General features: G+C 46.3%; 1 protein-coding gene across 6 annotated transcripts in view; it reads left to right on the plus strand.

The window, feature by feature from the left end:
* The window catches only part of pold1 (polymerase (DNA directed), delta 1, catalytic subunit), a 112,887-nt gene that overhangs the window by 74,177 nt on the left and 16,237 nt on the right, over positions 1–22,473 (plus strand). For all 6 annotated transcript variants that reach the window (XM_078531716.1, XM_078531718.1, XM_078531721.1 and 3 more), the window contains 4 exons: positions 243–395; positions 5,377–5,479; positions 10,022–10,154; positions 10,960–11,073. In XM_078531716.1, the coding sequence (XP_078387842.1) occupies positions 243–395; positions 5,377–5,479; positions 10,022–10,154; positions 10,960–11,073 (503 nt within the window). The remainder of the gene's footprint in view (positions 1–242; positions 396–5,376; positions 5,480–10,021; positions 10,155–10,959; positions 11,074–22,473) is intronic.

Below are 22,473 nucleotides of genomic sequence, written 5' to 3' on the forward strand. Positions count from 1 at the left end.
CTCTCTGCCCACAGAGGTTGGTGCAATTACTACTTCCCACCCTGCCACATCTCCATTGAACCAGTCGTAAGAATGGCACCACCAGAGGTGTTTTTGACTTGCAGAGTGCCACCATATTGGTTGAAGGAGTGACACTGGGAGACACCTGAAATAGGGACAAAAACGCAAAAATTAATCATTTTGTAAATGGGGACAAAATACATGCTAGGGGTCTCACTGGCTACACTTGTATTCTCTGACAGGGATCCAACAGGAGCAGTGGAACATGCAAAGGAAGTTATCTCCGATTTGTTGTGCAATCGGATTGACACCTCGCAGCTTGTGATTACAAAGGAGCTCACGAGGACGGCTGATGAGTATGCAGGGAAGCAAGCCCATGTGGAGTTAGCAGAAAGGTATCTATCTGTGTCTTATTTCAAGATTTTTTTTCCCCCTCCACTTCCAGTTTCCTTGCAGGCGTTGTCTTGCTGGGATCTGGTTCCACAGATGTTGGCAGTCCTCAGGCACCTCACTCAAGTGGCCATTATTCATGCATGAGGCTAGATGGAGAGTGCTAGCAGGCCTTGTCAGTGCAACCAAATACAGTTCTGTTCAACCCTGACATTTATCTCCACACACCTATCTAGCAAGGAAGTGGTAAGGGTAGGAATCATGTTTTTATTTTCTCTCTAGCCAGGAGCAAAACTGGCTGTCCAGGCTGAGATCAGCTAATTTGTTACTGTCCATCTGATCAAAACTTGTTTGGCAGTCATGACTCAGTGGGTAACACTTTTGCCTCTGAGTCAGACAATTGAGGGTTCAATCCCACCCCAGGGACTTGGGCACATAATCTAGACTAACATTCCAGTGCAATACTTAGGCAGTGCTGCACTGTTGGAGGTGCCGCCTTTCAGATGAGATGTCAAACTAAGGCCTTATCTACCCTCTCAGGTGGACTGAATAGATCCCATGACACGATCTTGAAGGATAGCAAAGGAGTTCTCCCTGATGTCCTGTAAATATTTATCCATCAAGCAACACCTCAAACCATAGATTACGTGGTCATTGCCACTTTGTTGCTTGTGGAACCTGGCTCTGCACAAATTGGCTGCCACCTTCCTATATTACAACAGTGACTACGTTTTTAAAAATACTGCAAAGAACCTTGGATTGTGGAAGGCACTATATGTATGCCAGTTCTTTCTTTATAGTTTTTGAAGCACTTTAAGAGCTCACGTTGATCCCGAACTTGCAAAACCCGAAAGCAAAAGGGGGTGTTGACCTTCCTGACTGGATAGTCTTACCTGTACAAATAAAGGAAGTGGTTTGAAAACTCTCTGTGACGGTAATAAGGACTGCAAGTCCTGAGAGTTGCTGAAATCCAGTTGTGTTGTATAAAGAATAGTCCATTAACTGAACCTGTGGGAAATTGAGTGGTAGAGAGCGAATGCATGCAGATGCTTTGTAATGAATTCCTTTCAGGCTTTGAACCTCATGCCAAATTATCGAAATTGTATATATTTTTGAACAAATTCAAGCAGATTTTGTTAGTGCCACAATACAGAATGGGAATACTGCATTTGGAAATGCGTTTTGTTTTGTTTCCAGTGAGGTGCCAGAATTGCTGACCTGTGTCTTGCAGGAAATGCAGAAATAGCAACTCGAGGCTGGGTCACACAGCAGCTGCAAGACCAGAAGCCGTTGCGCAAAATTTAAAAAAATGTTGCTTTGAGATAAAATTGCTCAGATTTCCTGTGACCGAAGCGACCTTTAATATGTTTTTTTTAATATTCAACCACAATTGACAGTGGAGGGAGGGAGAAGATGAGCCACCCTGTCTAACATTTGTAGCAGAAAATATATTTAAATAGAAAGACTTGTATTTGTATAATGCCTTATTATATCTTTCCAAACAATCCGAAAGTATATCACATGCAATGTATTGCTTCAAAATGCAGTGACTATTGTGTAGAACACTTGACAACCATTTACAATCCTTAAGGCACCTCATAGTGTAACGACAGCCTATCCACCACTGGTGTTTCATGGCTACAGTGTGTACTACGTATAAGGGTGCACTTCAGCAACGTACCAAGGCTTCAACAGCTCCTCCAAAAGCCATGACTTCCACCACCTAGAAAGATGAGGACAGTAAGTGCGTTGATGAAACATCACCTCCAAACTCTCCTCTAAGTTGCACACACATCCCAACTTGGTTAAGCATCACCGTTCCTTCAGTGTTGCTGGGTCAAAATCCCAGCAGATCGCATGGTTTCTGGTTGGGCTCGAGAATGTATATACTATAATGCGCAAGGTATAACAATTGTGTGGGACAGGAAGGACCAGAGGATCCATCTTTGTTCATATAATTGAGAAGTAAGGAATATGAAGAAAGAGCAGGGAATTGGAATGAACAAGAATGACAAAGCAGGCTCAATGGTCCAAATGTTTCAATTTGTTTTCTGTGTTTCTTTTTAAAAGAGAGGATTTGGTACCAGTAATATAGGCTCCCCCAATCGAATATTCACAAAGAATAGAGTTGAAACTTGTATGTTGCACAGTGGCATTCTGCCTGTACCAGTTGGAGCCATGCACACACCCCCGCTCCCAAGGGCAGAGGGGGCTCATGGATGCAGTTCACTGAGCACACTGCTGTAAAATCAGAAAAAAAGGTGCAGAGGTCACGCATCGTTAGCAGCCTGGCCCATTCTCGCCGCCCTCGCTGTAGATCTCATGTCCGATGCAGGTGTTCGGGCAATGATGTCTTATTTTAGAATTACTTAGACCCATGCAAAGGATTGTGGGGCTTTCCTTTACACGGTTGTGGCTTCTTTGTGGGTAGTGGGTGATCGTTGTAATCAAGACTTGTCTATTTTTAGTATTGTTGGCGCTGTTCAAATTTTTCTGTCTTTTGCTCTCACATAATCACAAGGCTTTTTTCAGATTTATCTTGAATGAGATTCCCTTCAGTATGATGGCATGTGCATGCAGATTCAGGACCCATCCTCATACCTTGTTTTCGGAATGAGACATCAGCCTAGGGATGCCTTTATAAAACTTGCTGCTTTAGAGTGCTCGTTTCATTTGTTTTGTTAAGTATCTCACCACCTCTCCCGAAGATGCTGACTCTTGCTAGGAGGTGCTTCTATGGGCAGTGTTGTTGCACATCACTTGGGCCACTACTCTCTATGTATAGGCCTTGCCTGTGCTTACTGGGGGGCTGTTCATCTTGGTCATTCACTGTTCCAAGTGCATTTTCTGTCAGAATTGGATGGAGTAGGTTTTTGGTTTCCTGTGCACCCCACCCCCATCCACTCGCCTCAGGGTACTGAGGCAAAGTGTGGCACATTAGTCACTACTCCAACTGAAACCAGCTAGCTTGGTACAGGCCAGGAATTGAATTTGGGACCCTCTGGTCTGTTTAGCTTCAAGTCTAATTGTATTGCTGCAAGCAAGGATTGTATGCAGACCTGTGAAGATTTGAACTGTGAAGTTCTGTATGTTTATCCCTCCTCCCAACCCTCAAGCACTAACCAGTAATGTTTAACTGCAAATAGTGTTGGTTGAGGAGCTCTCCAGTGACTCGTTTATGGATGTACTTCCCAACATGAAACTGAGCCGTGTGAGTTTCAATCCCTTGTGTGTGCTGAGTTCACAAATCTTAGATAGGGGAGACAGCATAGATGTCACATCTCAGCTTAGCGCTTCAGATTAGAGGTGAAAAGTGCGACCAGAGTTCCTGCTCCTGATCACAATCTCACGATCCTTGTTGGAAAGACAGTTGAGCTGATCCACGATGTCTCCAAGAGTTGAATAGCCTGCTGAATCTCTGTCTTAGTTCAGACATGAAGGCTGGCCATTCGACTGGTATTGGGAGGCAGGTCCTTGGACCTGTATCCCTGTACAAATCAACCCCATCAAAAGAGAAAGACTTTTAAGTTTTGTACTAAGGAGAGGTACCTGATTACTTTATAAATGCATGTTTTTTGAAAAGTTAAACTGAATTAATCTTTCAGTGACTCACTTAATAAATCAGTTTGTAATTGATCCATACAGACCAGCAGGTGTCTGCTTTGTTCCCTGGTTCCCTGTGGAAATGTACTGCAACAAGGAGCCCCACTTTCAGAAGACAAGGGGAGGAAAACCTTTAAAAAAAAAACATAATTAGTTCCCAGGGTTCAGTATATCAACTAACAAATTATGTCAGCTTGTCTTTGCTTGTAGCACAGCAGAAATTGAACTTGTAATAAAAGCTAATGCTCCAGTTCAACGCTGATCATTGAAGGAGATGTTTTCCTTACGATGCGACATTAATCAGAATGTGTCGATATGTAGTTATTCATGTCTGCTTTAAAGATCCCTCTTAAGCATTAAGGGAACTCTGGTGTTCTGCCCAATGTTCCTTGCTCAACCATTTTCACCAAGACACAGGGCTGATCATTTCTTGTTGCTGTTGGTGCATCTTGCTGACTCAGAATAGCTGTTGTGCTTGCTAAGAAATAAACATAAGAAATAAAGTAGTTCTTGGTGAGAGCTATTTTGAGATTCTTCTGCCACTAGGACAAGGTGCTATATAAATGCAGATACTTCATTTTTTAAAAGTGGGGTTTGTGGGTAAGAATGGATACTTATGCCAGTTTGTTTTGAAAACTGAAATCCTGGACATTTCAACCTTTCATTGCATCTCTAAACTCTCCCTGTATAAGCTTTTTCATGGACTTCATTGCAAATAATTGTATTTGGTACTTGAGTCCTGTTCCATTGTACCCAGGAAACAGTTGCTGATTATTGTACAAAATACAGTTTGCAGTTCCACAGAGGGCTATTTTAATATTGAAAGAAAATACCCTTAGTTTCAGTTTAACACTATTCAAATAACAGTAATGAAGTGCTAGTTAACCCTGACTGTTAAAATACAGAACTGTCATTAAATACAGAATTTATTTCTTTGCACCCTGCTCTGCTATGCCGCACTCTGTTATGGGAGAGGTCATATTCAAGTAATTAGTCTGCGATTATCTCAGGAACTATGCCAAACTGGAATTTTTCATATGCAGACATATTCTTACAAGATATAACCTCACTTTCAATAACTTGGCAAGCATACTTTATTAAAGAATCCTGTATGTTTGGCATTGTTCCTAATTTTTAAAGAATAAGTCTTCACTTCAGTACCACTATAGATTGGGTTATCAACTCGGGTCACTACATCAATCCCACCACAGTGAAGGATTGTGTGGACCAGTAAGTATCAAGACCACTAAAGTTGGTTAGGGAATAGCAAATAATTAAGATACTTGAATCATTTGGCTGGAATTAACTTTTAAAACATAAAATCAACTGGAAGTTTTTTTTGCAAGTGTGTGTTTTGATCCATTTCTTGTCTGTGCCATACAGGATGCGAAAACGAGATGCAGGCAGTGCACCTAATCTTGGAGACCGAGTGCCCTATGTTATCATCAGTGCTGCGAAAGGTGCAGCGGCCTACATGAAGTCTGAGGTATGGATGTTTCATTTTGTTTGGCAAAGTCATTTTTATTGCCTATCTCTCTTTTTTTGGGGTGAATTAATAGCCTTCTCCTTGAACCACTGCAGCCTTTATAGTAAGTCCCCCCACCCTCCCCCCCACCTCCCCGATAGTGTTGGGTAGGGTATACCAGGATTTTGAACCATTGACAATAAGAAAGGAATGGTGTCTTTCAATTCCTGAAGGTCCCAAAGTGCTTTCAGCCAATCAAGTACTTTTGAAGCATAGTCACCATTGTAATGCAGGAAACGTGGCAGCCAATTGCACACAGCAAAATCCCACAAGCAGTAATGAGGTAATGACCAGATAATCTGTTTTACTGATGTTGACAATGAAGGAATGGTTATAAATGCCTAAGTCAGGATGTTGGAGGGAACTTTGAGGTGATTGTGTTCCCTTAATGCTGCTGCTCTACCTTGGTGGTAGTGATTGCAGGTTAGATGGTGCTGACGTAACCTGGTTGCTCCTGTACATTCCATTGATGGTGCGCGCTGCAATCACAGTGCATCAGTGGTGGAGAGAGTGGATATATAGAGTTCAGTGGCAAGGAATCGATAGACAAAACTCCTGAATCTTGGATGGTGTCATACTTGTAGAAAGCATTATAGCTGTACCTATCCAGACAAGTGGCAAGTATCCTGATATACTCTTAACTTGAGCATTATAGGCTTTGTGAGATCAGGAGATGAGGCGCTTGTCTTGGAATGCGCAACCTCATGTGCCCTTAGTGTGCTTTGGATATTTTTGTTCTGTATGTTGCACAGTTGTCATCTTGTGCTGTTTTTCTATATTTCAGTTTCTAATTCTTTTTGATGTTGGGAAATGCAGAAGGAGTTGTAAACAAAGCAGCAATTGGAGAAACTGTATAAAATGCATCCACAGTGATTGGCTTTTTAAAAAAACTATAAGTCCCATGTTTTTTTTCCTTTCCCATTTTCTCCCCCGTTGGGGTTCCATTGATACCTGTCGCTGCCCAGTATCTAACTCAAGTGGGTTCTTGAACAGTTCAAATGTAGTGTGTGCCTGGTCCTCTTCTGCCCAATTTGCCATGTATGCCACACTTTTCAGCAGAAGTTGACAGATGGCAAGCTCATTGTCCCTCTTCCTACCTGGTGGATGCTTCATTTGACCAGCAGGAGCTCTCTCTGTAATAGAGAAACCAGGTAAAATTCCTTCACTGAGGTGATCCTGTAATGCTTCTACCTGCATATTCTGCACTGCTTGTGAAGACAGGAGTGCAGAAGAATGGTGTCAACCACCCAAACAAGCAATCTGCGACTTTGTTTTCCTGTTTTCACCTATCACCTACCCACCTTCTCCAAAAGAAATGCAATAGCATTTAGGTGAATGCTAGTGAAGTTGAAGTTAATGACTGTGCCTTCTGAGAGTGTTTTTGGGAACCCTCCCCATTGTGGTATCAGCCATACAGTGCTTGGGGAAGTGAGCCTTTGAACACTTGTTCTCTTTTTTCAGTTTTGTGAAAGTATTTCCTTATTTTTCTGAACATGTTTAATTGATCGCTTAACTTCCTCAGCTCAAAGAGAAAGTTTAGCGGTTTTGGTGTTTGTGTTGTATCAGGTGTGTTTCCCATCCTACAGTAGTGAAGGGGGATGCCCATAACTATAAAACCTAATAAGGCAAAGAACCTGCAGCCAGTGAGCAAACCACAAAAGAACTGTTCTTTGTTGTTCACTGCAGCAAGCTAGTACCTATTACAAAGAAGAACGCTTTTTTGTGAATTAATTCTGTCACTTTTTTTAATGAGGGGTTTTGAGGAGAAACTGTTTCCACTGGTAGGAGGGTCAGTAACCAGGGGACACAGATTTAAGATAATTAGCAAAGAAACTGGAGGGGTGATAAGGTTTTTTTTAAAGCAGAGAGTTATGATGGCCTGGAATGCATTGCTTGTTAGGGTGCTGAAAGAAAATTCAATAGTGACTTTCAAACAGAAATTGGATATATACTAGAAGAAAACATTTGCAAGGCTATAGGAAAAGAGCAGGTGGAGTGGGACTAAATGGATAGCTCTTTCAAAGTGCGCGATTGGCTGAATGGCTTCCTCCTGTACTGTTTGATTCTATGCTGATCTATTCATTTTGAGGTCAGATATAGCATGGGCTAATGCAGAGTAATGCTCCCTTTCCTCTGCCCCGATTTTGTCTCCTTGCCCCATTTTCAGAAGAGTGGCCCTGCTCTAGAATTTTTCACTTCCCAGATCAGGCGTCATGTAGCTCCTCAGTGAGCTTGCCAATTAGCTTTGTGCTGAGGGTCCATGTCTATTGGTAGCTGGATTGAGACTACGGAAATTCCTTAGTTCCTTTCACATAAAACCTTTACAGCCCACAGAGAGAAATATCTTTAACAGCTGTTTAACAGTTCATGCAGAAGAATTGTAGGGGAGTGCTGCGCCATATTGTTGCAACACTATGTGAATTACACACTTCTAAATATTTAATTTAATATTTATTTTTGCAGTGCTGTTGGGGAGAAGGATCAAGCAAAAAGGGTATTCATGTGTTTGTGAAAAATGTGGTCATTATAAGCACAATCGATTAAAAATAGAATTGTTTGGCTTCTCTGAAAGCTTAGTATATAAAGATTAAAAGGCTCCAGCTTTGAGCCCAGATCTTTGTGGAGTTAACTACCTTCTCGAGCAATTAGGGATGGGCAACAAATGCTGGCCTAGCCAGTGACGCCCACACCCCATGAATGAATAAATGAAAAGTTGATTTCATTTGGGCAGGAATTAGTGGTGGGGTTGGGGAATCCATTGAGGATCCATTTTTCAATTGCTATCTGGCATCTTCTGCTGGAAAGCGTACATGTTAGCTGAGGATAGGATCAGGCTTGAGTGTGATACCCCTTGCCATTGATAGGCTGCTGACATTCCCCATGTAAGACCACGTGAAGTATGGTGAGGTAACAGAGGATAGTGGTACTGTGGACTTGTACGGCAGCAAAAACTGACACCATCAGGGGTAGAAAAGAACAGAGAGAGCCAGGCGTGTGGTTGGGAAAGACTGGTATCAAATCTTACAGACCATGAGTAAGAATACATTTCATGAGCCAATCCCAAGAGCAATTTAGCTCAAATAATTTCTTCATTGTCTGTCTGTCTTTTTGTTCTCTGGATTTGACTGACTATGACATGGCTGCATTTATTGTCCGTCCCTGTTTGCTCTGAAAAGGTGGTGGCACTTCTCCTTGAACTGGGGTGGTGTTTGTGATGATTTTCCTCCACAATGGTGGCGTATAGGGAACTCTTAAGATGTTGACTCAGTGCTGATGAAAGAACAACCATATATGTCCCAAGTCAGGGTGGTCTGCAACTTAAAGGGGAACCTGGAGATGATATTATTCCTATGATGTTGCTGCTCTTGTCCTCTGTGGTAGAAGTAGCATATTGAAGTAACCTCGGTGAATTGCTGCAGTGTATCCTGTAGCTTGTACATACTGCAGCACTAGTGTGAACGGAATGATTACTGAGCTCAGTGACGTTGCACTAATCAAGCTTTGTTTTTGATGGTGTCCAACTTCTCGAGTGTTGCTGTGTTGCACCCATATAGGCAAGTGGTGAGTATTCCATTGCATTCCTGACTTGTATATGGCAAAGAGGCCCTGAGGAGACCAGGAGTGAGCTAATTATCACTAAGTACTCCAGCACTGCCCGTATTGCTCTTTTCAAAAGAAATCTGCAAATTTATTGCCATTGGATCTTCTCTGCAAAGTCTGTCTGTTGAAGTCAGTAAGTGAAGGAGTTCTGTGCATCCTAAAGTGGTTCCATTCATTTTGATGGAGTACATACTTTGAATCTGTTCCAGAGCCAGTTAATCTCCCTGCCAGTTTTATACTGGCTGAATGCCGTTGAATATGTCCCAGGTGTTTTATGGCTTCATGCAAAGTACTGGTGATAGTGCTGAAGCCCAAGGTGCTCCCCACTGGATAACGAAAATAAGTCACTCAGTAGGGTTCAGAAGGTGGAATCCTTTGTGAGACTGACATAGCAGTAGGCCACACAACTAAAACATTTTCCTCTGATTCAATAATAATGAAACCATCTGTGTTTCATTATCTGATTCTTCCCTTGTCCTCCTTTTTCCAAAGGTAGCAGCTTTTACTGGTATGCAGTCAGGTGGTGATGGCCTTGCAGTCATTCTTCCTTCATATCCCTGAAAAGTGGCAACAGGGTATTTCAATTTTAAGAAGCAACCTGACTTAGCAAAATACTCCCTCTGCAAGCACTTATGCATGTACCAACTTTTTTCTTTGAAAGCCCTCCCTATCCTGGGATACAGATCAATTGTGCTACCTCCACTATTTCCCTGACACAGTTGACTGGCATAGACCTGAGAGCAAACCTCTCCTGGTTGCTTAGTTCCATTCTGACTGGGTATTTATGAGCGGTTGGGTCAAGTCATATTTTTTTAAGCTTTCTTCTGTAAAAGTTTCTTTCCAATTTTATAAGGTCCTCATTCCCTCTCCCTCCCTCTCTCTCTCTCTCTCCTCTGTCTTAAGGATCCAATTTATGTCCTGGAGAACAACATTCCAATTGATACGCAATATTATCTGGAGCAGCAACTTGCAAAACCGCTCCTGAGAATCTTCGAACCCATCTTGGGAGAGGCCAAGGCAGAAGCTGTGCTCCTAAGTGAGTGAATTTAAACCTCGAAGCCTTAACTCTGGTGCAGTGACCATTTGCACTGTGGAATCATTAGTGGAATATCTTTCTGGTATTGAGTTATTCAGGGTTAAGTGACAAGTGAAGTGAAACACCAAAGTACTACAGTGGTATAGTCGTAAATCTGATGCATATGTCCTTATTTTTATTGTTAATTCCAGTCTGTATCCCCATTCTATAATCCTCTACATATTTCAGTTTCTCTTGTACTTCATGAGGTCATTCAATGAACAAGTAGTGGGACAGTTGCTGCTGTTCATAAATTTTTCTTCTACTTGCTCATTTTGGATGACATCCAGTGGGAAATCTGTTCCACATTCTCCTTTTCTGAAAGGAAGAAATGCTTTTCTTTTTAAAGGCACTAAGTGATGCTGGGTGTGGTTTGTGGTACATATTGTACCTGACTCAGGTGGCCCTCTTCATTTGTGAGACCAGACATTGAATATTAGCAAGCTTTTCAACTGGGGGATTCAGAGTCCAACTTGATCTGTCCTCACCTGGGATTCACATATGGTCACTTCCATCTGAGATTGCGGATAATGATCAAAAGTGGGAACGCTGGCTGTTTTATTTTCCCCTGGAGCATTTGGATGAATGGTAGCACACCCTGCTAACCTAGGTGATTCACCACAGACAGGGTTGTGCATTTATCCACCAAATAGTTTTATGAAAAAACATTAATAAGTTAGGATTTCACTTGGAAGAAACTAGTTGTATGCACTGCTTGCTAAGTTTTTCTGTGTTGATTTCAGCTATAATCTTTTATTTGTTCTAGAGGGAGAACACACAAGATGCAAGACTGTGCTGACGTCAAAGGTGGGAGGGCTCATGGCCTTTGCGAAGAAAAGAAGCACATGCATAGGGTGTAAAGCTGTGCTGAATGATGACAGTAAGGGAACACAAGCGATTGATTAACTGCTTTATAAGTAAGAGCTTGTTAGTGAGTTGAGTGTCTCTTAGGCCTGTTAAATCTAGCCTAGGTGGTGGGCTAAGGGTCCCTTTGTTCTTGGAGGATATTGGGTAGCACAATGTAAAGGTTGCCTCCTCTATCTGAAATAAATTAGAAAGTGCAGTGTGCATATCCACCTTTTTGGAAGGTGAGGTGATGTATTGGTATAATATGAAAGCCCCTGCCTTTTAGAGGAGACCATTTCTGAGCATTGGCCTGGGTGATAGTGTAGGGAGAGGGTCCAAATGCTTCAGCATCCATTGACTAATCTAGCTGCTTTGTGCCTTCCCCATGTTGAATCCCCATGAACTTGGACCAAACTTGCCACCTTTAAAATAAAATTGCAGATGCTATACAGTAATTTAGAATTAGAGCCAGGGCGGATGTGGAGACGTCCAACTTTTTTTTTATATTGGTGTGGGTATTGAGTGGGTCAGTGCTAAGATTAAAAGCTCTGCAGCATAAGTGAAAGATGTCATCAGTCAGAGTCCCATGGGTTTTTAGTTGAGTTGTGTTTTATGATCTGATTTGAAAGAGGCAATATAATGTGCACCTTCTGTTACATTCAACTGCAGAATGTGTTGAGTGGGTAGCACTTCGCCTCCAAACAAGCATTCTCTCAGTAGCTCACTAGAGGTTGCCTCATTACCTCCTTTAAAGGCTGAGGAGTTCGAGTTTTTGTAATCTTTCCTCGAAATCCAATCCCTTGACATGAAGGATCAGCACAGTGACCCCTTTCTGCACAACTTCTAGAATTTTGACATCTCCCTATGTGACAAGCACTCGACACAGATCCTAACCAGACACTAAATTGCTTCAGCATGATTACTTCATTGCTGACTGGTGCTCTGTCATGACTCTGTGACCAATGTTGAGGCTCCTAGATCTTTCTTCGGTGTCCCCCTTACTTAGGTTGGCATGACTTATTAAGTAACACTGAACTTAAATGCTATGTCCCCAAGTTTCTATTTCTCTCTGGGCCAAAATAAAAAAAAAACTATATCGGAAGCCCAACATGCAGCAGATGATATCTATCCAAATTTAATTTCAAGGTAGCATTCTGTAATTAAAATATCTTGAGAATTGGAAACATTTTTTACTTTGAGAGATCAGAGACCCCAACAGATGTTGTTGGGAATAGTTGAAATTAACGGTGAGTGTCGACAATGATTTGCATCAGGGGAGAGATAAATACACAGACCATGGCGAGGAAAGCAAAAAATAGGCCAATGAGTCTTCCTGGCTCTGTTGCGTTCTAGCAGCTAGTTATAGATCAGCTGCCAGATGGAGATTTGGAAGTAAATTGCCTGACCACTGTCTCATGGAGATGGAAAGTGCACACTATGGGCGGAATTTTCCGAGCCCACTGGTGGCGGGTGTGATAGGTGGCGTACGGGGAAAATATGGCAGGACCCACTTCGTGACGATGTGAAGGCAAGTTGCGATATTCCGCTTCGGGCCGCGTTTCCCGCCATCGGTCAGCGGGCAGCTAATTGTAATACGTTAGCATATAATTAAAAGGCCATCCCGCTAGGCTCTTGGAACCCCGCCGTGTCGTTTGTCCACGTCCGCGGGAAAGCACACTAACATGTTTCACAGCACGCAGGCGACGTGCTCATCGGCCTTCACTTTGGGAGAACTGAGGTGAGTGAGTGAGCAGCAGCGTTCTCTACGGCTTGCCTGTTGTGTACAGGCTTCAGAGGCACGGGGGGCGGGGGGGGACTGATGCCCGGCCCCGCAGGCAACTGCTGAGGGGCGGGGGGTGTCTGGGGGCAGGTGCTGGCCAACCTTGGAGGCGGCTGCTGATGGGGGCGGGGCCAAGTGCTGCCCTGGCGCTGCATCCACTCGCAGACAATCGAGGTGGGGGGCAGGGCAAGAGAAGGAAATGGCCAGGCATTAGGGACACCTGTATAAACTGACCATGTCTCTGCAACTAAGACAGATCAGGCACAGACACAGTGATATGATTGGGGTCAGGCTCCTAGCATCGCGGAGGCACCTAAGTGCCACCAAGCGCTCCATACCTTACCCCCACCCCACCCCTCTGGCACAGACTTCAAGCCCGCCCCCACATTATTGGACCACAGAGCAGTTGGACTGCACACGTTGTTCAATCTCCTCACCAATGCTGGCCATGTAGCAGTCACTGCTGGAGGCACTCACCGTCCCTTGCAATCTCAGCACCCTGGTTTGGACCAGTGTCCCCTATGTTGGAGGGCAGCCATGCAGCGCACTGATCTCTGGCCATCCGAGGGGTGACCAGCACTTTCTGAGAAGCATTAAGGGGCGGTCACACAGGGCCAGGAGAGGTGTTAAGTACAGCCATGATAACCATGTCTCTCTCTCTCTTTCATGCTGCAGGAAGACCAAGTCAGGATCATGGATTCTGGTGAACTAGCTGTTTGCCTGATGGCCTACAGAGACCATAGAAGATGGAGGAGAGAGCGACTGATGCACTTGGCTGTGCAAAGGCAGGAGCAACAACCTCATGAAGAAGGGGCAGCAGGGATTCCAGCACACGCTGCCCAGGAGCAACAGTGTGCCGTGGCTGGTTGGCACCTAGCGACACCCAGGGTCTACAGACACCGCCTGCCATTCCTGCAGATGACTGAGAACCAGTGTTGTTGAACTTGGTTGACTTGGTGCCAAGGGGACATAGAGGGCATCCACTGCCAGTGGCTGTGAAAGTGACCACGGCGCTCAATTTCTATGCCAGTGGCTCCTTTCAGGGTTCCACAGGTGACCTCTGAGATTTCACAATCCGCCACCCACAAATGCATCCATGAGGTCATGGATGCCATCTTCTCCATGGCACACAACTTTGTGCACTTCGCCTGGGTTGGGACAGCCAGGATGCAAAGGCCATTGGATTCGCCCTGATCTCGGGATTCCCACAGGTACAGGGTGCGATTGACTGCACTCATGTGGCGCTCAGGTCTCCATCGCTACACTCAGTGGGCTTCATCAGCTGCAAAGCGTGCAGCTGCTATGTGACCACCAAAAACGCATCCTGCAGGTATGCGCATGGCTTTCAGGGAGTGTGCACGATGTCTACATCCTGAGTCGCTCGCAGATCCCTGCAGTCTTCCAGGGCCCATAGAGGTCCAAGGGTTGGCTCTTTGGGGACAAGGGCTACCTGCAGAGGCCGTGGCTCAATTCACCCATAAGGCGGCCTCAGACTGCAGCAGAGCGATGCTATAATGATGCTCATGCAGCAGCTCGCAACTTGGTGGAGCAGATCATCCGGATGCTGAAGATGTGGTTCTGGTGCCTGGCCCGGTCTGGTGGAGCCCTGCAATACAGTCTGCAGAGGGTGTCACGCATTATCATTACCTGCTGCACTATTTACAACCTGGCACTGCAACGGGTAGAGGAGATGGAAGAGCTGCACGTCTCCTCCAATGGGGAGGACGCTGTCGGCGATGAGGGTGAGCGGGTCCTCGGTGGTGACGACGAAGGGGATGAGGCTGTTGTATTGGCTAGATCAGGCAGGTGGACTTTGGAAGCCCTCATACTGCCAGATTTGTGGAGGATGATGATGACATGCAGTGAGGTGTACCCGTAGATCCTCACATCGCAGTTCTGAACGTTTGACTTATCTCAGTGCCAGTATCCACTGTGAGAATGCTCCTGTCATGGAGATGCAGTGGAGGCCCTAATAGTCGCTCGATCGCAGGAGGATGATGGCAAGATACAGTGAGGACACTCCATAGATCTTCACATGGCCTCTAAGAACGTCTGATTCCTGTCTGGCCGAGGGCAGCTCGCTTGTGCTCCGTGATCACGACCATCTCACAGACACAGCCATGAAACTTTAGATGCCTCTGATGCTGTGTCTGCCTTCAGCACCTCAGCTCTTCGGGAGCTGGCGCACAGCATCAGTGGTCACAGATGCTGGTGTGATGGGGGCCAGCCCCACCTTAAAGGCGCTGAGAACATACAGAGAGTATGAGAGAACTCTTTGGCACCTGCCCACTACATTCTGGCAGCAGTGACCAGCACTGCCGAGGGGCAGGCATCAATAATTTTCCCAGGGAGTATGGGGCTGGACCATTAATATGGTCTGAAGGCCGCGCAGGTAAGAGGCCCTGGACTGAAGACACCTGCCTTTTATCTTGTGCAGAAAGGTTTCACATCTGAATGACAAGAACACTGCTCATCAGAACAAGGAGCATAGGCAGGGAGACATTCTTGGGAGTTTATTGACAATAGTGAACATTATGTATAAGTGATTAACACCCGTGCCCAGGCTGTGCAACTAATTCTCCTTAACTGTCCTAACCCTGCCGCTACGTCTTGGTGCTCCCTTGGACATCCGCAGTGGAGGTGGAGACAGCCTGCTGACTGTGACGCCCTGTTTGTGATGACTTTGGCGGGTGTCCTCTGGAGGGCCAAGACTTGTAGGGCCCCGGCCTACTTTCGGGGTCCTGCTGTGAGGTAGTGGCACCCTTCTTGGCCTGTGAAGCTGGATCTGCGGAGCTCACAGGGAGTCAGATGAGCCAGTCACTTCCAGAGTCACTTGGGTGGATGACCCTGGAGCTTGCACCTGCTGATCCTCCTCCCTATGGATGCCCGAGGGTCCCTGGCTGACTCTGTAAGCAGAAGGGGTAGCTGGAGTGAGATCGAACTGCCCAGCACAGCTCTCGCATACACAGGAGGCTAGCTATGGCATCAGTGATGGAGTTAAGCCTGCGCAGCAGTGCAGGAGTGATGTCCTGGACCAAGGTCTCCATGGTGGCTGCCATCTTGCCGGTGTTGGCCTCAGTGCATTGCAATTCTGGTGCTATCACCTCAGCCTGAAGATGGACTCCTCTATCGTGCCTTGCAATCTGAGGAGTGCAGCGGCCATCCCTTCCTGATGTTCCTGAGCTTGCTTTTGCAGCTCCAGCAACTGTGCCATGACCGAGTCGAGAGGCTCGTCTGACTTGGACTCAGCAACGTTCTGGCCTCCAGCAGCCCTGGGAAGTCCCTGCCTCCGCCTGCTGTCGATCAGAAAGTGCGATGTGCTCACCAGATTGTGGTCCTGAGGCTACTCTAAAACTAGGTTTCACCGAGGTGTGTGTCTCTGTGCTGGTGGAGGGTGTGGGTGAATGCTGTGACGAGACTTCAGGGAGGGTGCCTTCAGATTCGTTCCTCTTCGGAGGTTTCTTCAGAGCTTGCTTGGAGGCTCTGGGTTGTGGACTTCTGCTGCTTCCCAGGTGTGCCTGCGAAAGCAAGGGGAGATAATTAGTGCATGACAGTGGCCTGTGAAAGAGGACACATCACTCACGGTATGGTTATCTGATGGATATTGCACTGCTGGATCCTCATTTGGTAGAACAGCTCACCATCAGCACAGGGCCGGTCCTGGTCACCGCCAGCCAGCTAGATGGCTCTGTTTTCAAATTCTGAGAGAACTTTGATCTCCGGCGTTCCTCTACCTGTCTGTGACCTTTCCCCCCTGTTGTGACCCAGTTTTTCCAGCATGGATAGAGATGGGCAGAGTGTATCAGGACGCCTGCCGGGCCAGATGATAAGTATGCCTGGCCTGAAGGGGTGGAGAGTGGTCCCATGGATGGGATGAGGACAATGATGGCGTGTGTGAAAGAGTGAATGGTGATGTCCCTTGCACTGGCAGTGAGTGAGGGCCCTGTGGGTATGTGATGGATTTGAGAGTGAGAGAGTTGGGAGTGATGAAAAGAGTTACTTACCCTGGCGGGACGGAGGAGATCATTCATCCTATTGCAGCATTGGGTGGCTGCCCTCTTCTGAAGGATGTTGGCGCCGACCACTGCTGCCACCGCCCCCCAAGCTGGATTGGTGACATTGCTCCCCATCCTGCGGCCAGAGCAGGGGTAGAGCACATCCCGATCGGCCTCCACGGCATTCAGCAGTCACGTGGGGGACCGTCGTTGAAGCAGGGGGCTGCAGTCTTTTTGCATTTGCAGGCCTTGTCTCCCAGGCAGCGGTGGTGAGCTGGTGGAAATGAGCGCTTTGCTGGCGGCTGCCTTTTAAAGATGGCAGCCAGTGTGATGCAATAAGCGGGGTGGTGGCGAGCGGGTGAATGACAGCCTGCTTGCCACGGAAACGGTGTGTTTCGTGGGAGTGAAATATAATGAGGCGGGCTCGGGAAGATATGGCATGAAAACCTGCCAATTTCATCAGTGGGTAGGACTCCATTTTACCCACCCGCTACCGCATTTAGTGCAATCCTGGGAAAATTCAGCCCTATGTCATAACAGAGTAAACATAGCATAACATGGTCATTGGCGATCTTCCTTGAGCAGGCAACTACGTTGATAATTGGGTATTTGTGCCATGAAAAAATACATCATCCCTGCCTCCAGTTCCCTAAACCTGAACTATTGGTGCTCTGAAAGCTCTGCATATCAAACAGCCCATGCGTGCTGGCCCATGAGCACCCAGCCAGCGGGTTCACTCAGCTGCTGCTGCAAAGCACTGTGCATTAATGCTGTAAAGTTCAGGTATTTGTGATGTCTCAATGAGAAGGTGGTATTGACCTCCCTTTCAGTTACTCAGGTGGTGTACTAATTACAAAGTGTTTGTTTGTGTATTAGGTGAGGGCAGGATTGAGCTCGAGTGTAAAATTCACCTGCCTTCAAAATGGTGTCTCAGTCTGCAGAGCCATTGCTCCCTGTTTACTGTCAGATATGAAGGAGGTTGTTTTTATCTGTGTTTGATTGACTGCCACTTCTCTTCAAGAAATGCCTACCTTGAAGAAGTTTTGTGCTACTCTCCGTCAGGATTTTCAAATCTCTCTCTTGCCTTGTTCACCTTCATTGCTTTCCATTTCTCTCCTGGTGTTTGACAAGGTGTTTACTAAAACCTGCTTTCACAGCCATATTTCCTTTCTCAGTGACTGTCTCCGTCTCCGGCTTACCCCACGTGGATTTCAACTGAAATTCCATCCCTCATGTTTTGAACCCACCCAGGATTACAGGTATCTCCAGGACATAAAACGTTTCTCGGACTGCTGTTCCCGTCGCATTCTGAGATCCACACTCAGTGCCATGTGCCGCCATATGAACACACTTGACCTCTCCCTCCAGCAGCACCGCTGCACCCCTTTTCCAAAGCTGCGCGTGCCCCCAGTTTCATTTTATTCTTCGTCTCAACCGACGCCTCAACAAGAAACTTTTTCTCTTTCTCTCAAGTGCTAAGGAACGCAAGTTCCAACAACTCATCGACACCAACACCCATCTAGGACCCTCCACCCCTGCCTGTCCCTCCGTCCCCACCCCATCTTACAATCCCAGCCCCGGCCATGTATTCACTATACCCCCTGACCTTCCCCTCTCCGACGCTGAACGTTCAGTGCTCAGCAAAAAATTTAGTTTCATACCCTTACGCCCTCATCTCAATGAATTTCGGGCTCGGCATGATGCTGAACTCTTCTTCCGCCGCCTTCGTCTCCGTGCTCACTTCTTTGGGCAGGAGTCCTCTCCCCGTTCAACAGATCCTTTTACCCACCTCCAATATTCTCCCTCCACCTGGACCCCTCCCTCTGGATTCTTACCTTCTCTTGATCTTTTCATTGAGAACTGTCGGCGTGACATTAGTCGTCTCAATTTCTCTGCTCCTCTCACCCATTCTAACCTGTCTCTCTCTGAACTTACTGCACTCCGTTCTCTCAGGTCCAACCCTAACATTGTCATCAAACCAGCTGACAAGGGTGGTGCTGTTGTTGTCTGGCGCACTGACCTCTACCTCACGGAGGCTGAGCGTCAACTCGCAGACACTTCCTCCTACCTCTCCCTGGACCATGACCCCACCACTGAACATCAAGCCATTGTTTCCAGGACTGTCACTGACCTCATCTCCTCTGGAGATCTTCCTCCCACAGCCTCCAACCTGATAGTCGCCCAACCTCGGACGGCCCGCTTCTACCTCCTACCCAAAATACACATACAGGACTGTCCCGGCAGACCGATCATGTCAGCCTGTTCCTGCCCCATGGAACTCATTTCTCATTATCTTGACTCCCTTCTCTCTCCCCTTGTCCAGTCCCTTCCCACCTACATCCGTAATTCCTCTGACAACTTACGTCACATCAACAATTTCCAGTTCCCTGGCCCCAACCGCCTCCTCTTCACCATGGACGTCCAATCCCTCTACACCTCCATCCCCCACCAGGATGGTCTGAGGGCTTTCAGCTTCTTCCTCGAACAGAGGCCCGAACAATCCCCATCCACCACTACTCTCCTCCGTCTGGCTGAACTTGTTCTCACACTGAACAATTTCTCCTTTAACTCTTCTCACTTCCTCCAAATAAAAGGTGTGGCTATGGGTACCCGCAAGGGCCCCAGCTATGCCTGTCTCTTTATGGGGTATGTGGAACATTCCTTGTTCCAGTCCTACTCCAGCCCCCTCCCACAACTCTTTCTCCGGTACATCGATGATTACTTCGGTGCTGCTTCATGCTCTTGTCTGGACCTGGAAAAATTTATTAATTTTGCTTCCAATCTCTACCCCTCCATCATTTTCACAAGGTCCATCTCTGACACTTCCCTTCCCTTCCTTGACCTCTCTGTCTCAATTTCTGGTGATAGACTGTCCACCAATACCCATTACAAGCCTACTGACTCCCACAGCTACCTCGACTACAGCTCCTCACACCCTGCTTCCTGTAAGGACTCCATCCCACTCTCTCAGTTCCTTCGCCTCCGTCGCATCTGTCCTGATGATGCTACCTTCAAAAACAGTTCCTCTGACATGTCCTCCTTCTTCCTTAACCGAGGTTTTCCACCCACGGTAGTTGACAGGGCCCTCAACCGTGTCCGGCCCATCTCCTGCGCATCCGCCCTCACGCCTTCTCCCTCCCAGAAACATGATAGGGTCCCCCTTGTCCTCACTTATCGCCCCACCAGCCTCCACATTCAAAGGATCATCCTCCGCCATTTCCGCCAACTCCAGCATGATGCCACCACCAAACACATCTTCCCTTCAACCCCCCCCCCGGCACCATCACACCCTACTCCTCAACCTCCACCTACGGCACCTCCCCATGCATACGCAAAATATGCAACACCTGCCCCTTCACTTCCTCTCTCCTCACTGTCCAAGGGCCCAAACACTCCTTTCAAGTGAAGCAGCATTTCACTTGCATTTCCCCCAACTTAGTCGACTGCATACGTTGCTCCCAATGCAGTTTCCTCTACATTGGAGAGACCAAACGCAGACTGGGCGACCGCTTTGCAGAACACCTTCAGTCTGTCCGCAAGAATGACCCAGACCTCCCTGTCGCTTGCCATTTTAACACTCCACCCTGCTCTCTTGCCCACATGTCTGTCCTTGGCTTGCTGCATTGTTCCAGTGAAGCTCAACGCAAACTGGAGGAACAGCACCTCATCTTCCGACTAGGCACTTTACAGCCTTCCGGACTGAATATTGAGTTCAACAACTTTAGATCTTGAACTCCCTCCTCCATCCCCCCCCCACCGCCTTTCCGTTTCTTCCCCCTCCCTTTTATTTTTACCAATAATTTATATAGATTTTTCTTTTCCCACCTATTTCCATTATTTTTAAATCTATACCTTTTATGCCCTTTTAGTCTTATTTCACCCCACCCCCACTAGAGCTATCTGTACCTTGCGTGTCCTGCTATCCATTCTTAATTAGCACATTCTTTTAGATAATATCACCACCTTTAACACCTCTTTGTTCTTTTGTCTGTGACATCTTTTGGTTATCTGCTCCTATCACTGCTTGCTTGTCCCTACAACCACCTCCCCCCCCCCCCCCCCCCCAAAAACCTTAAACCAGCTTATATTTCACCCCTCTCCTATTTTTAATTAGTTCTGTTGAAGGGTCATGAGGACTTGAAACGTCAACTTTGTTCTTCTCCGCCGATGCTGCCAGACCTGCTGAGTTTTTCCAGGTATTTCTGTTTTTGTTATGAAGGTGGTCACTTGGGTGAGTTACCAGAAAGTGGCCACTGCCCATTGAACTGATCTCTAGGCAAGGGTTGGTGCCTTCAGAAATGAAACGAGATAAAATGAATAAAATTTTAATTAAAATTTCTAAAGACATACTCTTGCTACATTCTCTTTTTCCCCCCTTCCACCAAACTTGCCACCCCTGCTAAAGCCCTCAAGCCTCCCGGCAGTCAGTCTGGAGTTTCCCTTATTCGAGAATAGAATGCTTACAGCCCAAAGCCTCCTTCGGTCTCCCTCTCATTTCCCGTGGTCAGAGCAGAGATCTAACCAGTTCCTCATTCTTGTAGCTACTTTTCCAGTATCACTCAGCCTCTTCCTGACACCACATCATGGGATTACAAATGGAGGGGGGTGGCAGTATGTGCGGAGGGGGCTTTCTTTTTTTAAAAACTAGACACCGCGATTACGCTCTGTGTGGGCCACTGGCCTGCGCTGTACTTACTGATGTTTAACTAAGTGTTGTTTGATTTTAACCATATTTGTTATGGCTTGCCATTGCCCTAATTGCACAGTATCGGGAACCTGCACCCGATACTTTTTAATTCTCTGTTCTTTCTTTCTTCCTTCCTTCCTTTCTTATCTCTCTTTTCTATCTTGATTACCCTTTTCTGATTTTTTTTCACACTCCTTTATTTTTGTGTCTGTGATCCAAGGTACCTTCCCATCTCTCCAAGGAGAATGTACACCCCAGTTGACATGACTCCAAGCTAGTTTTGTGTAGAATTAATATATGTGAATCCATATGCTTCTGGCCATTGGCGGTGTTGCAGTATGCTGCAGATCCCTGAATCTCATTCCCAGCACTAATAGAAGGCTGGATTGGGTAGAAACCTGAGACAGCTTTCGCTGGCTGGAGAGTCTCCAACTAGGGATCATAGTCTCAGGATAAGGGGTTCGTCATGTAGGGCTGGGTGAGGAGAAATTCCTTTACTTGGGGCTGTAAATCCTTGAAATCCACCAGGGTAGGAGGCTGTGGATGCTTAGTCATTGAGTATGTTCAACATTGAAAAACATAGATGTTTGGGTTTTAAGGGAATTGAGAGATATGGGAATAGGATGGGAAACTGGAGTCGAGTACATCATCGGCCACGGCCTTCTTGAATGGCAGAGCAGGCTCAAGGGGCCATTTAGTCTGTTGTGCTATTTTTTTTCTTTCAGCCATTTTTTTCCACCCCAATCTTCTCTTGCTGGTGGGGCAGCCCCACTGATTCTGGAACCTTGTCCGAGTAATGCCTTAGTTTATCTAGCCCTGGTTGGCATGGCAGCTGGAATTAAATCTTTCCTTGTCTGATGTTCATGCTAATGCACTGAATAGCGATTAAGCTTGGAAATAACAACTGATTAAGAGCAACTTTTAAAATTAAATTATGTAGCGCTGCATTGCACATTGACAACAGCAGTGAAA

Source organism: Cetorhinus maximus, chromosome 29, assembly GCF_964194155.1.
Source record: "Cetorhinus maximus chromosome 29, sCetMax3.hap1.1, whole genome shotgun sequence".
NCBI classification, from domain to species: domain Eukaryota; kingdom Metazoa; phylum Chordata; class Chondrichthyes; order Lamniformes; family Cetorhinidae; genus Cetorhinus; species Cetorhinus maximus.